The 20,807-nt window shown below is 42.4% G+C and overlaps 1 protein-coding gene across 1 annotated transcript; it reads right to left on the minus strand.

Moving 5' to 3' along the window:
- Positions 1-571: 571 nt before the first annotated feature.
- On the minus strand, positions 572-20,159 carry gjd1b (gap junction protein delta 1b). Its single transcript, XM_028418889.1, has 2 exons — positions 20,089-20,159; positions 572-2,585 (listed from the first exon to the last, which is right to left on the minus strand). The coding sequence occupies exons 1-2, from the start codon at positions 20,157-20,159 to the stop codon at positions 1,736-1,738; spliced, it is 921 nt and encodes a 306-aa protein (XP_028274690.1). The 3' UTR covers positions 572-1,735.
- Between the last annotated feature and the right edge of the window lie 648 nt (positions 20,160-20,807).

Below are 20,807 nucleotides of genomic sequence, written 5' to 3' on the forward strand. Positions count from 1 at the left end.
CGTGTAAACATGCCTTTTTCAAGCGGCTCACAGGCCTCAACTGCCTGAAGCTGTGCAGCTGATTTAACAGAAAACCAAGGCTCTCCATAGAAAACACACGCAGGTTGTGTTTAACAGCTGCAATGCTCTGCATTTTCAATGCAGTTAAGTAACAATTGCAGTTAAGGTTTCCCTCAAGAACTTCAAATGATAAAAAAAAATCAGCTGAACACCCTCAAAGCATTTCATAACAAAGCTCACAAACTTGTCCCTTCCCACCCCATACATTATTAATCAGTCCCATAAGTGAGAAACGCTTTAAAACTAAACAAAAATGAAAAAAAAAAAGACAGAAAGTTTATACATTTGTAAAAACAGCAACATGGTTTCCCGACCAACCCGCCCGTGAAGATAAATAAATCTATTTGGATATACTCTAAATGGATAAATAATATTATCATGATATATGCTATGTTACTTTTTAACAATAATTAAATATATTGTGGATGGCACCATCGCTTTCTCAAAAAGTCATAACTCATTGTGATGTATTTTATAAAATTTGTTGTAATAAAGTGATCTGTTCCTCCTCTACAGGCTCTCCTTCTCTGTTTCTCCTTCGTCTCTTAGCACACTAAAATACTGGAAGGAGGAAGATTTGGTTTGTGCTTTGTGAGAGACTGATGTTAACCGGCCACAAGTCCATTTGTTCATTAGTTCCTCTCCAAAGTTTACGCAGCAGGAGAGCAGCAATGGTCATTACTGTCACTCGAAGCCCCCACCATCTATATAGCTGCCAACCATTGAGCAGAGAGAGCGAGAGTTAGGGGAGAGGAAAGGGGGAAAAAGTGTTTATGGTACTCGCTGTGTTTGTGTTAAAATCATCTTTTGCCAAGAGACAAAACATAAACATCGTCAGTCATTGGCTTGTGACGATGTTCCAGCAGAGGCAAGACACGCTGTTCAGAGGCAGCTCATTCTCTCTTGGCTTTTAGTCACCCACAAATTCTTCAACGAAGGAAGGAAGCGAAAGAAAAACGTTCCCTCTCCTCTCTCCCTCCTCGCTTGGTTCATATGTTTTCCTAGCGTGTGATATCGCCCTCCCAGTCTCCTCTCTCTCACTCCTAAACTTGCCTTCGTTCTCTAGAGTCTGTCACAGCTTTGACAGTTCTTCCGTTCCTCTTTTAATGACGCTACAGCTCATCCTCTGTGTCCCATCCCCTATCTTGTCCTTTTTTTTTCACTGAGGCTGACACAGTCCAGAAGAAAAGCACCATGGGATGCATCAAACACCACCGACATCTTCCATTACCCCCAAAGAACACAAAACAGCCTCTCATCCCTCTCCTCTCTCTTCCCCTCTCCTTCTAATATCCAGTCCTTCCTTCTCCAGCCCCGAGAGGATTTAAGTCTTCACTTCACAAGAGGCGAGGAGCAGAGGAAAAGTTAATTAGTTAAAAAAGACAAAAGTATAAAATGGCAGTTGGAATATCTCCCCATGAGATCAAAATGTTTTAATTATGTTTGTCCTCTTATTAATGCTTTGTATTTTTCTTCTTCTTCCTCACCCTCTCATGACTCTCACAGTGGCAGAGCCAGAGGTTTGGTCTTTTTACATTCTGTTTCATCCCATCATTACAGAGGAGAGGTCGTCTTGTTTGACCTCAACACCATCACCATCAAATAAAAAAATCTGAATTCATTCATTCTCTCTTGAACATTCATCCCACTCCTCTTCTTTTTCTTCTCTCCATAATCAGACATAGGCGGATTCGCTGGACTGTGTGCGTCCCAGGTTGGGTGGCTGAGAGAGATGCGCCATATCCTTCTTTCTGATCTCACAGATAGACTTCCTGCGAGCCTGCACGCCCCTGATGGCGGCCTTAATCTTGCGCCAGCCTAGGTGGTTGAGCTCAGCCAGATTGAGCACCACGCAGATGCCGCTCACTGCGAACATGAACACCAGGAAAACCGTTTTTTCTGTAGGCCGGGACACGTAGCACTCCACCTCCTTGAGACATGGGTAGCGGTCACACTCAAAAATCCCAGGCACGCTGAAGCCGTAAAGGAAGTATTGGCCCGCCAAGAAGCCAATCTCCAGTGCGTTTCTGAACACCACCTGAATGATGTAGAAGCGGGAGATCCCTTCTTGTCGGCGCACCTTGGAGCTTTTCCCATGGGTGAGGCCCCGTGGGGCATTGGGGATTTCCTTCACCTCCAGGCAGTCAGGTTCCTCCTTCCCTCCTCCACCATCGCCGCCATGTTGTACTAGAATTCCATTTATGTTGCGGAGCTTCCGTGTCCCGTCCCTTCCTCCATAGTCCCTCTCCATTACAGGATAGAGAAAAGAGTAGCGCCGGTCTTTTTGCTTGGCCGACTGGTGGACGGAGTAGGTGATGAAGCAGAGGCTGGGCGTGCACACTAGTATGATCTGGAAGACCCAGTAGCGGATGTGAGAAATGGGGAAGGCTTTGTCATAGCAGGCCTGGTTGCAGCCTGGCTGCAGGGTGTTACAGATGAACATGGTCTGCTCGTCCTCATACACGGTCTCTCCCACAATGGCCACAATCAGGATTCGGAAGATCACCACTACTGTCAGCAAGATCCTGGAAAACAGAGAGAGATACGTGTGGTTAATATAGTCAAATGCATACAGTGATTTAGTGTCTTAGAAAGAATTAGATGTCCTGATGTCCTTACCAGCAGAGGCTCTACAGAATGCTACATATGAGAGGACATTGTTGGAAACTAGGGAGACTAAACAAATCAGCCTTGATATAGATCACCAGGTTCAGTCCAGCTTTGTCAAATTCTCCAAACATTTGAATTTAGACACATTTGCTCTTTGAATAGGCTCACAGTATTTAGAACTTCTGTCTATTCCTGTCTTATCTACTTCTGTCTTATCGTAGCCTACACACAGCATGGCCCAACTTCTATATATGGGCTTGTTGCTTTGCAGTTCAGGTGTTTGTAGTGTCAATGATGTAACAGCTAATTATGTATGGGACAAAACTATTAAGACTGTATGAGAGAGTAAGCAAGTAAAAGGGAATTGCACACCACACTGAAATTGTACATACATGATGTTTGCAGGAAAATACGATTCGGACTAAAGGAATCAAAAAACTGGATTTTTTCAAATGAAATCACAGCAAAGAAGCAACTCCTGCAGAGAAAAGTGAAGGAGGTCAGAGAGAAGAGGCGAAAACTGCACTAATGAGAAAGAGGGACATTGTGTCACTATGAAGTCACCCTTCCACTGATAAGAACCAGAGGAGAGTGCTCCACATCTCGTTTATCAGCCAGAGTAAACACTCCAACAAGAAGAACAGTTATGAGTGGAGCCTGGTGTGTCGTCACTCCTAAAAACTCTGTGCTTCTTATCAGTGATTCAACACCAAGCATGAGAGTGTAAAAGAGTTGACGACACCTCCTCTAATTTTAGTTTCTTCTGCATCATTAGGCCCAGTTAGCATGGCAACTGCAATTTAACCACGCACAAAAAATACAGCATAATCTCCCTATCTCTAATGTTGGCTTTTGTTATAAACACTACACACACTCTGCTTTCGGTCCCCTAGCAACAGGTGGAATGGAGGTAAGCTTTGTTTGTAGATGCTATTTCTGTTTTGTGATATGGAGAGACAGAGATTATTGTTGCTGCAATAGGTTCACTTCATTTCATTTTGTGTGTGTATGGGTGTTAATGTGTGACTATCTGAGCATATGCTGACTTAGCACATCTTTAGCAGGAGTGCATGTTTACATTAATTCAAGAGCAGTACTACAGTTTTATATTCCTCCCCCAATCGTGTTTCCTTTCTTGCAGACATCATTCTCTTTGTTCTTTTCTTACTTTATCCATCCCTCATTTATTTTTCAGATCTTAGACCATGCAAGCACTTTAGACAGCAGGCTTTATTCAGACCGCACGAGCCTGCTGGCTGTCTCGCACTGAGTAAATAAGTCTGGAAGCAAGGTTGCAGACGGCAGACAGGCTCAGCATCGCTGTTAATCTGTTGATTGATTGTTGCCTTGTGGTTCAATCCCGCAGATGCGTACAAAGGAGTCCAGAGCAAGTTCTATGCAAGATCCACCCTCACTAATCACCACTATTTATATTAATGATAATCTCATAAATACCTCTGAGACAAATCGCTGTCACTTCACGTGAACCAAGAGAATACGTCATTACAGTGGACCATCAAAACCTGACCTCATTACATTTATTATGGATTTATGGGTTTTGTGTGCATACAAGTCAATAGATGGTGACATGTAAAAATAGCTCATGAAGCAGAGCTCAGGGCCACAGGGGCAAGAGAGGCTTTCATTCATGAGAAGGAACTTCTTAAATGTTTCACTGCTCCACAACAAGCAGTCGGCGTGTGTGGGTCTTAGACGTTCATGGTGCTTTGCCCAGCAGTTTTGAAGACTGTCAAGGGTCACCTCTGAATTCAATGTCCAAAGCATTTTCTAGGTAGCCTGTATTAACCTGTTAAGAAAACCAATCTTGCACACTTGCAGTATACCTTTTCACACTGTCAGCCCCACACCTTTCAGTGATTCTCTGCCATTTTTGCCATTTTAGCCTTAAATTCCAGCATTGACTGTAAAAAATTTACATATGTACTTACACACACAACACATGTAGTTTTAGTGTGGGAAGATCTGAGGGGCACAATTCCATGTGTTTTAAACGTTATTTGCTGTTTTACAGTGGGAGCTAATTTAATGCTAACAACAAAAATGGACCTACTGTACTTATAGTGATATTACTTCAGCAGGTAAAAGGTTATATGAAGGTTGTACTGCACAACAACAAGGGATTCTTAGACTTATCAAATCAATTAGAAGATCTGTTTATCTGGACAGTGCTGTGAGCAGACTCCTGGATCTGGATCTGAATCCTGGAGGAGGCCCATGCCACTTGCACCTTAGACACAGCCCGATAATCATTAGATGGTTTTTGGCTGTGTGAAGGGTAATCTACCAATCGTACTGTGGCTTTGCCAGCGTTGTGTGGCGCAGATGTGGAGTCGAAGGGCAGACTTAATCCTTTCCAGAGTCTGCCGGCGTGCCGTTCACATGTACAGCAGGTTGGCACTGATGGCGTCCAAAATGAAAAATAAAAAAAACTCATTGTCAATCCGCCCACCTGTGATCAGCTGGGATGTGGAGTGGGGGGAGGGTGAAAAGAATAATTGCAAAAAAAATGCTTTTGCCCTTGTAGTGACTCCATTAAGGAGCTTAGTGAGCAGAGAATTCACAATACCACACTGAGAGTGTATTGCACTAAACATGCTCACATGCACGTGAACACACAAACACTGTACCGCCACACATGTGCACACTCGCACACAACAAAGCCCAATGCAACAAAGCTCCATCCTGACAGTGAGGGGAAACTGTTTTAAAATTGAAAGCTAAGAGAAGACATCAAATTGCTGTTAAAGATGAATTAGTTCTAGACAGGGATAAAAAGATTATAAAGTCACCAAAAAACGCAGTGTGGCTCAGACGTCTTCTCCTTAAATTAAAAGAGAAACCTGCCAGTGCTGGGACAGAGTGTGAGAGATAGAGGGGGGTTAGTAAGGAAAACCAGCAATGGTGGAAAATCTCATCATAGAGAATGAATTATATAATAGCTTCACACGCAAACCCAGTTCTGTAATCTGTGGCTGGGCCAAGGGAGGATTCTTGTATTAGGTTTTTTTTTTTTTTTTTTTTTTTTTTGTTAATGCCATCGAATGAATAGCTTTAGATTATCATATCCCACAGAGCAGCCTCCACCTGTTTTTTCTCCCTTCTCTAGTGCTTCTTTCTTTCTGTTTTCTTGATTTCATCAAAGCCCTCCTCTCTCTCTCTCTCCTTCCTCTCTCTCTCTCTCTCTCTCTCTCTCTCTGTCTCTCTCTCTCTCTCTCTCTCTCTCTCTCTCTCTCTCTCCCTCTGTCTCTCTGTCAGGAATTATCACCAGATTGTGTAGTTTTCTATGAAGAGTCTTATTTTTCCAACAAATAGTTACAAAAAATAGAAACCAAAATCCAACTGCTCCTTTATTATTGGTTTAGAATTTTTTTTGCAGAATCATTTGTGCTACATTAGTGTTACTGTTCACAAATGTCATCAAGTAAAGATGCCAAAATCTTCTGTCTGCAGCTTTTTGAATCAGTCTTGTTTTAATTGAACCCTGCAATGTATAAATACGCCCTAATGATGCTGCAGACATTTTTAGCACATATCTCACACCTTCTGCTCCCAGCAGACAGTGTATGTTGTTCCCTATTGCTAATATGTTGCCTGTGTTACAACACATGCAGTGGTGATTATGCAAAAACATTATGCCAAGTCCATAACGCCTCTCCTCTCCTCTCCTCCAGCAATTGTGCATCCCTGACCCACCGTCTTTCCCTCTTTGTTTTCGTCATTATCTAACAATGGGAGATCTCACACTAAGGAGGCGTTTGTCACATTCAAAGCTCTCATTATGGTCGTGCAGTTTAATTGTGGGAATTAAAACAAATTAAACACATACAGTAACGTGAGCACAAATAATCACAGTCTCTGCATCTGATGGGAGAAATCCAGTTCCATCTGCCTCCTCCATATGCATGCGCACATTCACAGAATTACACACACACAAAATGTTGTTGCTGCCCCACTGATCTGCATTATTCAACTTTCACAGAAATTAAAACGCAGCTCAGCTCCCTGGAAATGATTGTAGATCCGCCTTTATCTTTATGTCAGTCTTTTTTTTGTTGAAATGCTGGTGAGACTGGTGAGCATGGGATAAATAAAAATAGAAGTAAAGGTGAGGTCGGAAATGAGGGTTGATCAGTAGCTGGAGCTGAGATTCAAGGGTTAATGAGACAGCACAATAAAAAATACACACTTTGGAGGATCAGGTCCAGAGCTGGACACGAAGATTACCAGAGACTAGAAAAATACAAAATTCAGAAACCGTGAGAATAAGGATTAACATAGATAAACAAGAAATGAACTTAGGATAAGCCAAACAAAAAAAAAGAGATAATGAGGAGGAAGAGGCAAGGGACATGAAATAATTGGCTGGAGGGATCAATAAGGAACAGAAGGGTGAAGAATGGAAGATATGACAGAGGAGATAAAACACAAGAGAGAAGAAGAAGAGGAGGGTGGAGGAAGAGCAGCCGTGGTTCCTTTACCCAGAAACCCCCCTCTCTTCCTCCTCTCTCCCCTCAATCTCCCCTCATCTCAACTTCCCTCTGCTAGTTACCACGGCAACAGGCGAGGGGCAGAAAATGAGGGAGAGAAGTGTGCTGACTAGAAGCTAAGTCAACTAAGGAACAGCGTGTTTTCTGCTGTGGAGGGAACAGATCCGTGCATGGCTTAGGTGCTTCAAAGAGCTTGATGATAGTTTATTCAAAAAGCCTGAAGAACAGCTGAACACTGAAACAGCAAATTATCCCAGCAAGGCAAAAATAAATTATACTGTGCTGAAGTTGCCTTGAAAATAATTCATTTAGGAAAACCAGAGCATAGAAACTCTAACATCATAAGCAAGGCAAGGAGAAAGAAACTATGATATTTTCAAGATGAGATCCAGAAAGTGGATACAAACTGTCAGATTTCCTGGTACTGAACAAAAATTAAATGCTTGTCTTTTAGGATGGAACTGTCAGTGATGGTCAATAAGGGAAAAAAGGCAGCTCTGAGCCGTGTCTCTGAAGACTGAGGAGTGAGGTAGCTGCTGTTTTGTGAAGTAAACAAGCTCAACATTATGCCTGACCTGCTAATCCTTTTCAGAGCCTCACCTTTGGTCTCCATCAATACCTGGTCCAACACTGCTTAGGTGGGCTTTTCTCTGCACACACACACAGACCTACACAGAGGCACATTTCCACCTCAGCAGCTGCTGTTTCTGCTATTAATTACATCTCGAGCCTGCATGCCTCTTTGATTTCCCCCCACAGTTGCTGTTTGAAATATTCTCCAGCCTCCTATGTTGCATCTTGTGCTTCACCTCAGATGTTTGCGCCCCTCACTCACCAGCCCATAATCAGCCATTTCACGTTAAGTGAAGAGGTCTAGAACGAATCTGGCTGTGGTTACACACCAAATTGAATTTCATGAAGTGAGTCTGCTGACCTCTTTTCAGGGGTCAGCAGACCATGGGAGTATAGCATGATGGGACTGTGCTGCCAATGAGACCACTCTGACGCTGATGCTAAGCCAGACTGACAACTGATTTCTAGTTCTTATATATATATTCGTATATGACAAATATGCACATTATATATATATATATATATATATATATATATATATATATATGCACAAAGAAAACCAAAATAAAGGCTGTGTGAATAAATTAGCATGCTCAAGCAAAAAAAAAAATTTTACTGCCACGAACACCATACCTTTAAAATAGCATACCTTATCATATCATATATAAATGACCAATGTGCCATTGCCGTCCATGATGACATCTGTTGTGTTGGTTGTGTTTGCAGCCTGGTGGTGGTATTAATGTTTTGTGTGTTAGATCATTTATCTAATCTGTTTTTTATTTCATTTTGTTTGGTAAAGGTTAGGTATGACAGCTGCTTCGCCAGGTACACAAAAAAAAGTTTGGGTTAAACAGAACCTTTCTCTCCATCATTTTTTGACTGTCTTGGGAGATTTCCATCCATGACCGCAGGAAGGTGCTAGAAATGACCAGTGCATCAAATATTCTGGTGAAGAAATGTGAATTGTGTTTTTTGATGACCATTAGCATCCTTTTGGGAAGATTCCTCCATTCCAGCCTGCACCCATCTTATTTTCCCTATGGTTCTTCTTTCTGTCTCTCCTGCGTCTTCAGGGTGCTTGTGCTTCAACCCAAATGCAACGAACAGGCAGCGCTCAAAAATCTAATCCTGTCACATCAAATATGGATGGACACTTGTCACATACTCTCTCCCTCCCTCACGCAGTCTATGTGTTCCTTTGCCAAGATTTATCAATAGCTCGTAGTTCACGGCAGGTCACCTGGCATAGAGCTGGATCCAACCTCACACAGGAGACCTCATACACACACACACACACACACACACACACACACTGCACAAAAACACATACACCCAGAAGGGATGTTCCGGTGCTTCAGGCCAGTGACAGAAGGAGTGTCCCCTGCTGACAGACCTTTATCCTGCATGGCCACCCACCTACTCCCAACACACACACACAAACACACACATTCACATCTCACTCAGATACCCGTGTAAATATATCTGTGCACACACACACACATTTTAATCATACACACACTCTTCCAGCTGTTGCAGGGTGTCACAAAGCTGATTGTGTCTGACATGACTGTGTCCATCATCTCCAGAGAAGATGATTTTCTATCATACCGAGCAGTAATAATGGTTTTACCATTGTCTGGGTGAGCACCTTTTGCACTCCAATCAGCTGGCTTAAGAGACTTTTGGGTTCAGAGATTTTGGATCAGGTCAGGTAAAGCGCTCACATAATGTCACCATACTCGTGGAGCAGCGTACGCAAAGCTCTTTCAAACAATCCCCTGAGAAAACATGTTTCATACACACTGTACTGTACATGCACACTGCTGCTACATAGACCCCCTTTTAATCCCTAAAATGGGAAATGCTACACAGGTATATAGTACTTACACCCTTATTTTATGAGCAGGATATAAGGACATTTACACACACAACTTTATGCAGTAAGTGTGAAGCTGAAAAAAGGGTTTTTTCTTGCAAATATTATGTGGCCTTGAAATTGGTACACACTCATTTCAATTATGCACTGTGCATTGTATAGTTCTGATCCAATAACAAGTCCCCAATTGTAGGCAGCTGAAATGAAAATCTAATAATGATATATTCTGATAGTGTTGACCATTTTTCTCTTTCTATATCACAGATACACATACTGGTACAGTATTTATGTGCGCTTTTGATGAAAGCAAGCAGTCTGTGCAGTTAATAGAGAATCAGACAATTCAAATGTAAATTTACAGTAGCTGTCATGAAGCAGTCATGCAGTTGTCCAATATTATACATAATATTATAAAATGACAGGCACCCATCAGTCTGATAATTGTTCTGTTATTAAAGTGCATAGGTACATAGGTGCACTCTATAAAAGGATCTCTATGGCAATAATAAGAATGGCAGTTACCTTGGCAACAGATTGGGTGATCACATCAAGAGCATGACATTAAAAATAGACTTTCTAAATTCTGCTCTGAGTGATCACTCACAATGTATCAATGGGAGGAAAGTCACGTAATTAAGTTGCCATAGCAACATAGCAGCCGGCAGAAGCCTTGGTTTTTAGGATAGGTTGTAAGGTCGTGATGGAGGACTGAGGCATGAGCAGGAGAAAGAGCAGCAGGAGAGAGGAAGAACACAAATGTGTGGGCAGGAAAGGAGGGAGGGATGGATGGAAGTGGGAGGTAGGAGGGAGGAAGGGTTCAATGGAGGGAAATACAGAAAGAAAGAGAGAGAAATGATGGCCATAATCCGGATTAAATGAACGGGTTTTGGACAATCCCAAGCTAGGGCTGACACATCCATGCCAGCTCCCCACCCACTGCGGCTTTCCCATGCCAAGCTTCTATCCAAATCAGCCGCTCTGGCACATGCAGGGAGCCTCCATGACACACAAGCAGACAGCACATGGCCGTGCAGGGAACATCCCAAACACACACCACAAAATACTCTCATGCTTATTTTAACAATACAGTGTTTCAAAATGATTATAGTAGGTAATGCAAATCAGTAGGAGTGATTTGTGTCCAGTGTGGAGGCACTGAAAGCTTTCTGGTTTCAAACACATTTATATTCATTTGCTGTTTTTTTTTTTTCCACAAGAAAGTAAACAGAAGCAAAAGTCATCAGTGTAGTGGAAGACAAGATCTTTGGGGCTTTGGAGGTTCATTTGCATTTGGATTTAAAGTGTTTTTAGTGTTGTAATTTGATATATGCAAGATGAAACCAGGTTCATAAGTACAAGGAGGAGTTTGGCACGAACATGAGACTCAAAGCCATGCTCCAACCCATGAATTTAAGAGTACACCAGTTACCACTCCTGATCAGCATTTAATGCACAGCTCAGAGGATTCATTCGTAGTCTTTCCACTCAGTCAGCCAAAAAGGAAGAATTATCTGACTTTGAACTTTTCAATGGACTTGTTACATCTGGACACAAATCCATATCTAAGCGTTATTTATTAAAACCACTTTATTTTACATATTTCAAATAAAAATGTAATAAAAAAAACAACTAGTCACACTGAGTGTAACAAACATAAAAGTTTGATTTATGCAGGAAAGCCATTAAAAATCGTTTTGTTTGATCTGCATGCTTTCTGCTGTTGATGTAGCTACATAGTCTGTGAAATTGCCAGTAATTATATATCTATAGCTTGTGGCATACATTTTCTACATAGCTGACCTTTCATTTTTTTCCTTTTTTTAGGATTTAAAACTCCATGTTGTTTCCACAGAGGTGTGTTTTTTTTTCAGGTACACAGTAAAAAGCTGCATAACAGCTACTGTGGACATTGTGATATAATTGTTTGCTGTTAAATTTGAGTGTTAGATAGACCAAACTTTCCACTCTGAATCCAGCATGTAAATCTCATGCCGTGCCTTTAGACACAAAGTGTCTTTTCTAAAAGATACATTTTGTTTGCTTTCTTCCAAATAAAAATCAATAACCATTTCCCTCACATCACTGTCTCATCAGAATTCCAGGCATGGTACCAAGCCTATTCAACCCTGAATTTCCACATTGTATGTGCAATCTAAAAGCTAGAAGTGAAAAGTGTTTTTCTGTAAAGCTCTCACTTTACTATCTTCACTATCTGATATGAATGCAAGCTCACATTCCTAAAATGTCACACAAATGCCTGTTGGGAGATGCATCTTTTTCCACTAAATAGCAGCCAACAGCATGAGTCCCTCTGCTGTCGTTCCACAGGTTGTGAAGTCTAAATTTATCTGTTTCACATCACAGAGCTGTCTGCACAGTAGCTTTTTATTTTTTTATATTGGCTACAAGAGCAGTGTGAATGCAGCATATTGCCGAAAGTCAAGTGCACTCCCTGCAGCTTGGCTTCACTCCTTAATTGGGGAACATGCAAATGGGATTGTGTGTGCGTCTGTGTCTCTGTGTGTGTGTGTGGTGATGTGTGAATGCATTGTCACACCCACTTTTGGTTGCTTGTAAGATCAGCTGTGAGCATGGGGACTATGACAGTTTTGGCAACATGCGTGCTTGTATGAGAAAGCGTGTCTATGTGTACGTTTCTGCCCCTGAGTACTGAGTAAATATAGTAACCACGCTGCAAGTTCGCTTACGCACATGTTTGTATATTTGGATGACCATCTGGTTGTGAGTGCACAGGTGTGTGTGAGGGTGAATTTGTGTGAGGACGCAGTGAATCAGATGGCTGTGTACAGTATGTTAGTCGTGGCAGTGATGGTGTAAGGTGTGCGCCTGGTGAGCAGTCTCATTTTTGTTTTCATACATAAAAGTGAATTGCACTGTGCAGAAGGTGATACTGCACACACTGCTTAAATAGATGAATACACCACATGCTCTAACATCCCTTCATTGTTCATTAGAGATCTCAGTAAAGTGTTTAAAATGAGCCAGTGATCGGAGCTGGGGTGGGTAGGAGTAAGAAGGATAAATCAATGGCAGAAGAGCATCCTTTTCATCTTCAAAGAGCGAGATGGAGGGAGATAAAGTGTGGAGGCAGAATAATAAAGAACAAACACAACAAGAATGCTGGTGATGTGAGGAGGATGGGGTTTATCTGAGCATCAGCAGACAGATCAATCACACAGCACCAGCACATCAGCCTTACGATGCCTGCGCCGAAATGATGTTAGTCATTTGTAATAAGAGCACACTGTGTATATAAGACAATAATCTTGCAGCCAAGAACTTCAAAAGAAGCAGCAATGCTTTGTACCGAACAAAGATCAAAATTGACTATTTGTTTCAAATGTATCCTTTTTATACCAGTGAATACAGTCAGTTCAGTTTTTTTTAACCATTACTCCACCGACTCATTGGGTTTTGTTGTGTGCAGATATTCAGCCATGGCCTTGCAGCAGTTTTTCAGAAGATTTTCAAAATACTCTGTATATACAATGAGGAGACAAAAATGTAATTGTTGGGCAGCTCTCCAAGCACTAGGTCTGTTCAACATCACACACGTATGACTATCACACACAATGAAGCATGGTGGTGGTAGCATCATGTGACAGGGAGGAAGGCAAAAATGCAGATAAAATTGATACAAAGAGCTTTATGGAGAAAACTGAAGAAAAGAACTGAAGCATGAGGCAGCTTAAGCACGAGTCTCTGGCTGTCCTTAAGTGGCCAAGGAGAAGTGCAGATTTAAAGCCCGTACAGTAACTGTACATGGAGAGTCCCTCCCATCCAGTCTGATGGACATTGATGGGATTTGCCTCAAACAATGGGACAAGCTGTCGATGCAAATCCTGTGTGACAACAGCTTTTCTACAAAGTGCCGAATTATGGAACTTCTGTGACACACCTCACTAATATAGATCTAAGAAAGCTTTTATTTTATTTAGCACAGGTGCAACCGTGTACACTAAAACTTCATGAAGCTGTCAGTACTGTTTTCTCAGCCTGAAAGCATGTATCATACATGAGGGGTGTAATGTTTGAAAGATGTGGGAATATGAGTGCCATGTTTACATCCTACAACCGATGTATATGACTTATTCATGTTCCATTACCTCAGACTCAGCTTTGTTCCTTGCTGTATTAGGTTTTCTTGAGAGAATCTTGAAGTGTGACGATGTTCAAGAGCCTAATGTGAGCACATGATGTTTTTTGTCATATTGGTGCTGCTTATTATACATGTAAGAAAATACTGGAGTTGGTGTGAATCCAGAGTGACTGAAAAATGTCACTTTAAAGTTTCATACATCCGGAATAGACTGAGTGTGTTTCATATTTCTGAAAAAAAAGTTCATCGGCTACCCTTTTGAAAGAATCAAAAATCATGTTAAAAGGTGACATTTGCCTATGCATATGCAGTATTCATATCAGCATGCAGTGATGTAAAATGTTTTCTGTGATAAATAATTCATAGCCTCACTGTTAGCATCATGTGGTGATGCAGATGAGTGCTGGGACTGCTCTTCATGTCGGGTGGTTTAAGTATTGATTTTCTGACAGCATGCTGTGGATCCTGGCGGGTGAGTTCTATTCCTCAGAGGTAAAGTATGATGATAAGTGTGTGAATGCATCAGCACAAAATCTTTGTGTCTGCTTTTAGGTGTATTTTGGAGAAAAACAAAATCAGGATCAGTGTTGGAGTCTCAGTCGTGAGACAGATTTAGGTGTTTTAAGTGAGACAAAACTTGAAATGTACATGGAGTAACAAGGACTTCAAAGGCAATTTTGTTTTATGGCCATCGCTCTTGGGTATCTCACTTTATTCACAAGTGCTATGAATAGATAAGATGCTTTATAAATAAACACCTGGTGACTGTTCTGGGTGACTATTTTTACAGGGTTGCTCTGGTGTGTTTGTTTGGGAGGTAATGTCCGGGTTAAACTAACCCCCCAGTATCATTCTAACACTGACCTGCTCTGTCCTCCAGCGAGGTGCTAACACTAAATCTATAAGCCTTGCTGAGTCACCCTGCCAGAGACAACCTCTCCCTGAGGCTCTGCAAGGTGAAATCTGCCTGAACTCTGACCCTTTTGACTGATTTAATCTCTTTATATTTATACATTCACCCCCCTGTCTCCTTCTCATTTTCTTTATCTACACCATTCATACTTTCTATTCTCTCTCTTCGGGCCTGATGAGTTTTGTCATCTGCCTGTATTCTTCCTGTGTGCCAGATAATGCCCTGTTATCAGCACTAAATAGAGGCTAAGAGATGCTTAAAAGGATGAAGATGGAGGTTTATCTTCTTTATAACAGAACATCTGATGAACGCACACACTTGCAGTAGGAGCTTAATCGATTAATCAATCAGCATGTAAACAGCACATCAATCCTGACCTCAGCATATTTGAACCACGACAATGAAAAGATGGAGAAAACGCAAGATGAGACACAAAGGAAGCACATATGAGTCGTAAGCAGAAAGAAATGAGAACACAAGCTGCATAATTATGTGCAGTCGCTTTCTCTTTATCCTCCAGCTACAAACCCTGCCTCTCCAACAGTCCCTGTGGAGGCTGGTCGTAGTACTCAAGTCATGAAAAGCTGCGAGTAGTTAAAGAGCAGCTTTTCCAGGGGCTCATTTTCATGATCTTTGTATCTCTAGCACAGCTGTAGTAGATCAGTCCCGCTATCAGCACCGACACAAACTCTAACATAGGCATCTTCAATAACACGTTTGACATTACAATTACATCGCCAGATGCTGCAGGAAATTTAAGTTTTATCAGTAGGTGGCTGCTGTACATTTGTTGTAAAAGATGCTGTCAGGACATGCCCTCCATCACTGATTTCCTTATGGAGCGTGTGAGGTCATGTTAATAACTGTCTTCTTATGACAGCATTGAGAAGGCACTGACATTACAGCCAGCAGCATCTCCGAGGTCATTACATATGGATGGAGGAAGTGTGAAAGCAGATGCAGGGAAGGATGGAGTGAGTAAATGTTGGAGGTCGTACATGGCCTTCCCTAAGAGTGTCTTTTTACAGTAACAATCTCGCAGGGGAATCTGCCGCAAGCAAGGCGACATCACATCTAGTTTTCTTCTTTCCTGCAATGTAGCACATGTTTGCCAGATGAGCCTAATTCTGCACAAACGAAACCATCCATCACCTCCATGGGGGAGTGTATGACTACTCCACAGGGATTTGATAAATAAAAGCATGATGATTTAAAGGTCATGTGATGACAGAGCTGTAACCTGTCAACAAACAGGGACGCTGAGCCCCATGTAAATGCAGCTCGCTAATAAATATTGGTTTTGGCTTATCTGTGCATCACACACATTTTTCAGAGACGGGCGAGCAGTCAGATCCTCAGTGACAAACACCTATTTGACTCAGAGGTCCCATGGTGAGGAGTCACACTGAACAGGCTGATCTACATCAAGGATGAGGGGCAGAGCCCCTGTGGAATCATACCCATACACATTTTTCATCACCTGCTGAAAAGTCCACATGTGCAAACGGGCATGCTGAGATATAAGTAAGCCTTCCACCATCTCTTCTATTTTAGGGTTTCTACCAGCCTCTCATGATGTACAGCTGCACATAAGCAGGTTTAAGGCCTCACTCTCCTTCAGACAAAGCACTTGTCAGATCATGTAACATCTATTCTTTTGCTCTTTTTTTGAAAGTGTCAGCCAAAGTGCAATAGCCTGTAATGCTTCATATTTTAAAAGTAATTCCCCTTTGTACATTCAAACATGGTAACACAACAACCTTTTCTGTGTTGGGTGGACACTTGCCTCATTTATATTATTATAATATTAGGCAATATTAGGTTGGTGTTGCTGTTATTGGAATAAAGCTTCCAGTGTGTTACAGAAAATGCATGTCTACCTGTTGTAGTCCATGTATATCCATTGCCTCATGGTCCACAACATGGAACATCTGGAAATATGAGCTACTGGGGTTCAAACCAACGTTTCAACTAATCAGCATTCACCCTACATACTGTATAGTGCCATTACTGAGAGGGGACGGGCACGGTGTGATACACACTGACTTGAGTGAATTCCTGTCCTTTGAACATCAGTTTAAATTGTGTCCTGACACCTTTAATGCAGAAATAAACCAAGAAGCTTTTATCTGTCGTGCAGAAAAAAATGAGCAGCATCACAAAGAAAGGCTCATAAAAAGCCTAAAAAACAGCCTGACAGGAGAGCGTTTGTTCTGCTTTTCTGTTTCAGAAAAAGGACGAGGACTATCATGTCCTCAAACTAATAACATCATAAGTTTACTTCCCCAATTGTCTCTCATAAGTTGTCATACTGATTGTTAAGAGTCACTACAACTTTGTCTAACAGTTCTCAAGGTCTTTAACCATTTGTTTCTCACTAAGAAAGCTAAGGTAAGAATAAATAATTGGCCTGCTAATTGTTATCGAGGTTTATTTTATCTGCAAAAAGTCAATAAGATGCTTACAGCTTTAATTACTCTCCTAACATTCCAGTCAGTGTTGCCCATAAGTCCATTTGTATTCAGAAGGTTGAAGCAAGGCCTGTCTGCCTAAAGACTGTTTCATTAAGTGCCCCGTCTTCTATCAAGCGCCACTTCCTATTCCATTATTGGAGATCAATATCAGCATGGTGGGAGGATGGACTTGTATGCTTAGCAGTCCCACTCGGACCAATGGCCGCTCACAGGTGGGACTGCAGCCTATGGGGGGAGGACATCAGAGGTAGCATGAGTGATGTGTTGACAGTGGTTGGGTGTTGAGTGCTTCATCACAGTTTATCCTCAGAGGCTGTGAGGATCGGCAGTGCCACAGTCCATCAGATGGTCCCAGGGAAGTCGATTTACACCTGGCCCACTGCTCGTAATGGGAGGAATAAATCACTGGTAGCAGGTGAATACACAAACACACATACACACGCACGCACATGGGTAGACAGGACTGAAACCCATCCAAGCACATGTGATATGCCCACAAAGTACACCAGAGCTCACGTTTTACACACAGTCTGACTGTTTCTGCACACACACACTGACTGTAGAAGGGAATCTCTAGCTGTGTGTAATCTTACACAAACAAGTGTTACATTCCTGCTAACGTATGTGTGACTCATGTATGACAAATCGACTCAGGCTGGCTGTTGTCATGGTGGGCTCATGAAAGCATGCGCTGGCATGGACTCAGGGGCGGCAGCAGCCTCTCCAGCAGTTCCTCCTGCTGGACGGTGCTGTCGTCAACCAATGGGTGGGGAGATGGGTGAAAATCTCAAGAGGAAAAACCAATGAGTTTTAGGACTGAGGGAGTATTAGCATGTGTTTATAAAAAATCATGTCAGCGGTGATGGCCCAGATGTTGCTGCTGAGCTGTAGGAAAGCCAGATGCAAGGAAGGCACATTAGTATGGGAGCAAACACACACTCAGAAACCAAAGTTAAAAATCACTGTATTTCAGTAGTAGCATTAAGCTAAGGAATTATTATACAAATGTAATAATTAAACACAGGAACACTAGACATGTCCATTCTTAAATAGACAAGGTGAAGCATATGTAAATATTCTCAAACAATACAGCTTGAGATTTCTAATAGTCCGCCATTACCATGAAATCCACATACATAATTAGTAGAGTTAGTCGCAGGGAAAGCAGAGGCAACTCAATCAACTGGCCAATTAGACAGTCAATCAATTTTAAAATCAATTCAATTAGCAGCAGTGGAATTGAGACTGAATGCCAAAATAGTTCCACAATCAACATAACTTTAGCACCCCAAAGAAAACAATGGGTGACAACAACAACAGACAAACAACTGCATGGTGGCACTGAATGTCAGTACAATATCACTACGGGGCTCCTGTGTTGTGGTTGACTCCTCCCATCATCTGAACATTTTGGACAACAGATAATAATCTGTGAAAAGATGATCTGAGGATTTTTGCCTGTGTTGTGTCCTGGTTACCCTGCCTAGGTCATGACATGCAGCACCATCTCGTGACGAGACAGTCCTCCTGGCATCCTACCAACACCCTGCAGTCTGAAGCCATGTGTCTGCTTCCTCATCTGTGAATAACCGCTCCTCGTTGCCTTCTTCGCCTTCACTCAGCCTTTTTACTTGTTCGCCATCATCAGCCTAGCAACCTCTTGTACTCGGATTGTTGATCGCCTCCTGCTTGGCAACCAAACTCTCTCATTTCGCACCTTACTCTTCCTCGGCTGCCCCTGTGGAAGTGATTCTTCTTTGGTGAGCAGCCCTTTTTCTGTCTCTTCTCTTTCTCACTCTCGCAGAGACCCTGCAGCCAGTATGACTAGCCCAGTTGTTGAGCGTCAGAGCACTTCCAGTGTCTAATAAATGAAGGGAACCAAGTGCTGACCAGTCATTTAACATAACACCAAAGAAGACGACTCCAACTAACTAGTCGACCGATAAATTGGTCTCACAATTGGTCTCGTTTCATAACTTGGCACGACAAAGATCACACTCAAGAGCATTGTCAGCATAGGAAGACTCATTGTCTGCCAAAAATACATAATATTCCCACACATCATTTCCTTCGTAAACTGCCTGACATTTATTCGCTCAATAATTCAAGAGACCCACTAGCCGGAGTGAGTCAGTAGCTTTAGGGGATTGATTTAAACTGCAAATTCAGACAGCTTCCAATGAACTTGTGCTGAACCTGTGGTTTTAAAACAAACACATCCTAAGAAAACCTTTAGAGTCAGGGATATGTTCTTTATTTGGTGTCAAATCATGTTTAATACTGTTTAGAGCTCTGACGTGCCTGTGTGGATAAAACCCCCATGAATAATTGCTCATTCCAGGGCCAACAAGAAGGAGTTATTCATACTAAAATACAAGACATCTCACCATGTAGATGAATGCATAAATCATAACCCTGACCTTGCACTAGAATTTTATTTTATTGTATTTTTTTGGTTGGTAGTGAAAGTGACTTCAGATAAGAAAGAGAAGGCATAGAAACTGTAGAGAAGCTTAACTGAGCATGCTTGTGTAACGTGGTAGTGTCTGAAGCCGACATGAGGGAGAACAAACACCGCAGATCAGCAGGGAGAAAACTGTGAATGGAGTGAACCTTTCAGGTGAGCTGTCCTCACTGCTCTGGATCCTTTAATGTCCAAAGCCTCTGTGTGGACTAATAGTGTCCCTCATGGCTGCCTAACCCTCCCTTCATGTTACTCAGAGGGGATTAGAGGAGATAAAGCCCTCCCCTCCTCTCCCTGCAATCAGCCACTTTGGACCAGGAATCACGGATGGGAACCGGAGATGAACACGTTACACGCTTATTATAAACACTGAATATTCACTATGAAATCACATGCACACATATCATGACATGCACAGTTTGAATTCCCCAAAGCATGGATGTGAAGTCCATACTGCCACCCCACACCACCCCTGTCAAAAGCTCACCTTCCGATCATGGTTGAGTGCTGCTGCACGGCGGCCTCCAGGAGGCGCTCTAGGATGGTCCATTCTCCCATGGTTGGAGTTAGGAGGCATCCACTGGGAGCAGGAAATCAGGACTGACCCCACTTTAGGCGGGCTGGTGGTCTGTGTCTTCAAGTCTGCTTGTTGTGCTGAGATGAGGTAGGGAGTGGCTGGTTCAGTGTGAAAGAAGACTCAGAAGATACACCTCATTGCGATCTGGCTTTCTTCTCTGGTGCCTCCCAGAACCTCTGAGATGATCGGACTGAAGCTTGTCTTTTTGCGCTACCTGACCACACACATCCAGTTCTGAGGTGTGTGTAATTCTCTGTCCATGCGCTTCCTCACGTGCACGTGTCTTCTCACTTTCCTCCTTGTGTTCCTCCTCTGGGTGCCCCTGACCCTGTTTACCTCCTAAACAGCTGCTCTGTCATATGTTCTCACACACACCTGGTCTAAGAGAGACACAAGCTCTCATCTACTTCTGCTGAGTTTCGAGGAGCAGCCGTAGTTTGTGCAAACACACATCCATCACTAACACTCCGCCCTCACACGCTGGTTCTTTGACAGCATCTTGTAGTAACTCTGGCCGGGCTCAGGTCCATACTCTCACGTGTGCCTGAGTAACCAGGGATCAGTGCTTCTGATTGCCTTTTTCTCCTCCATCCTCTTCATCTCTTACTCTTTCTCTGTCTTGTCTTCCA

Source organism: Parambassis ranga, chromosome 13 (genome assembly GCF_900634625.1).
Source record: "Parambassis ranga chromosome 13, fParRan2.1, whole genome shotgun sequence".
Classification (NCBI taxonomy): Eukaryota; Metazoa; Chordata; class Actinopteri; family Ambassidae; genus Parambassis; species Parambassis ranga.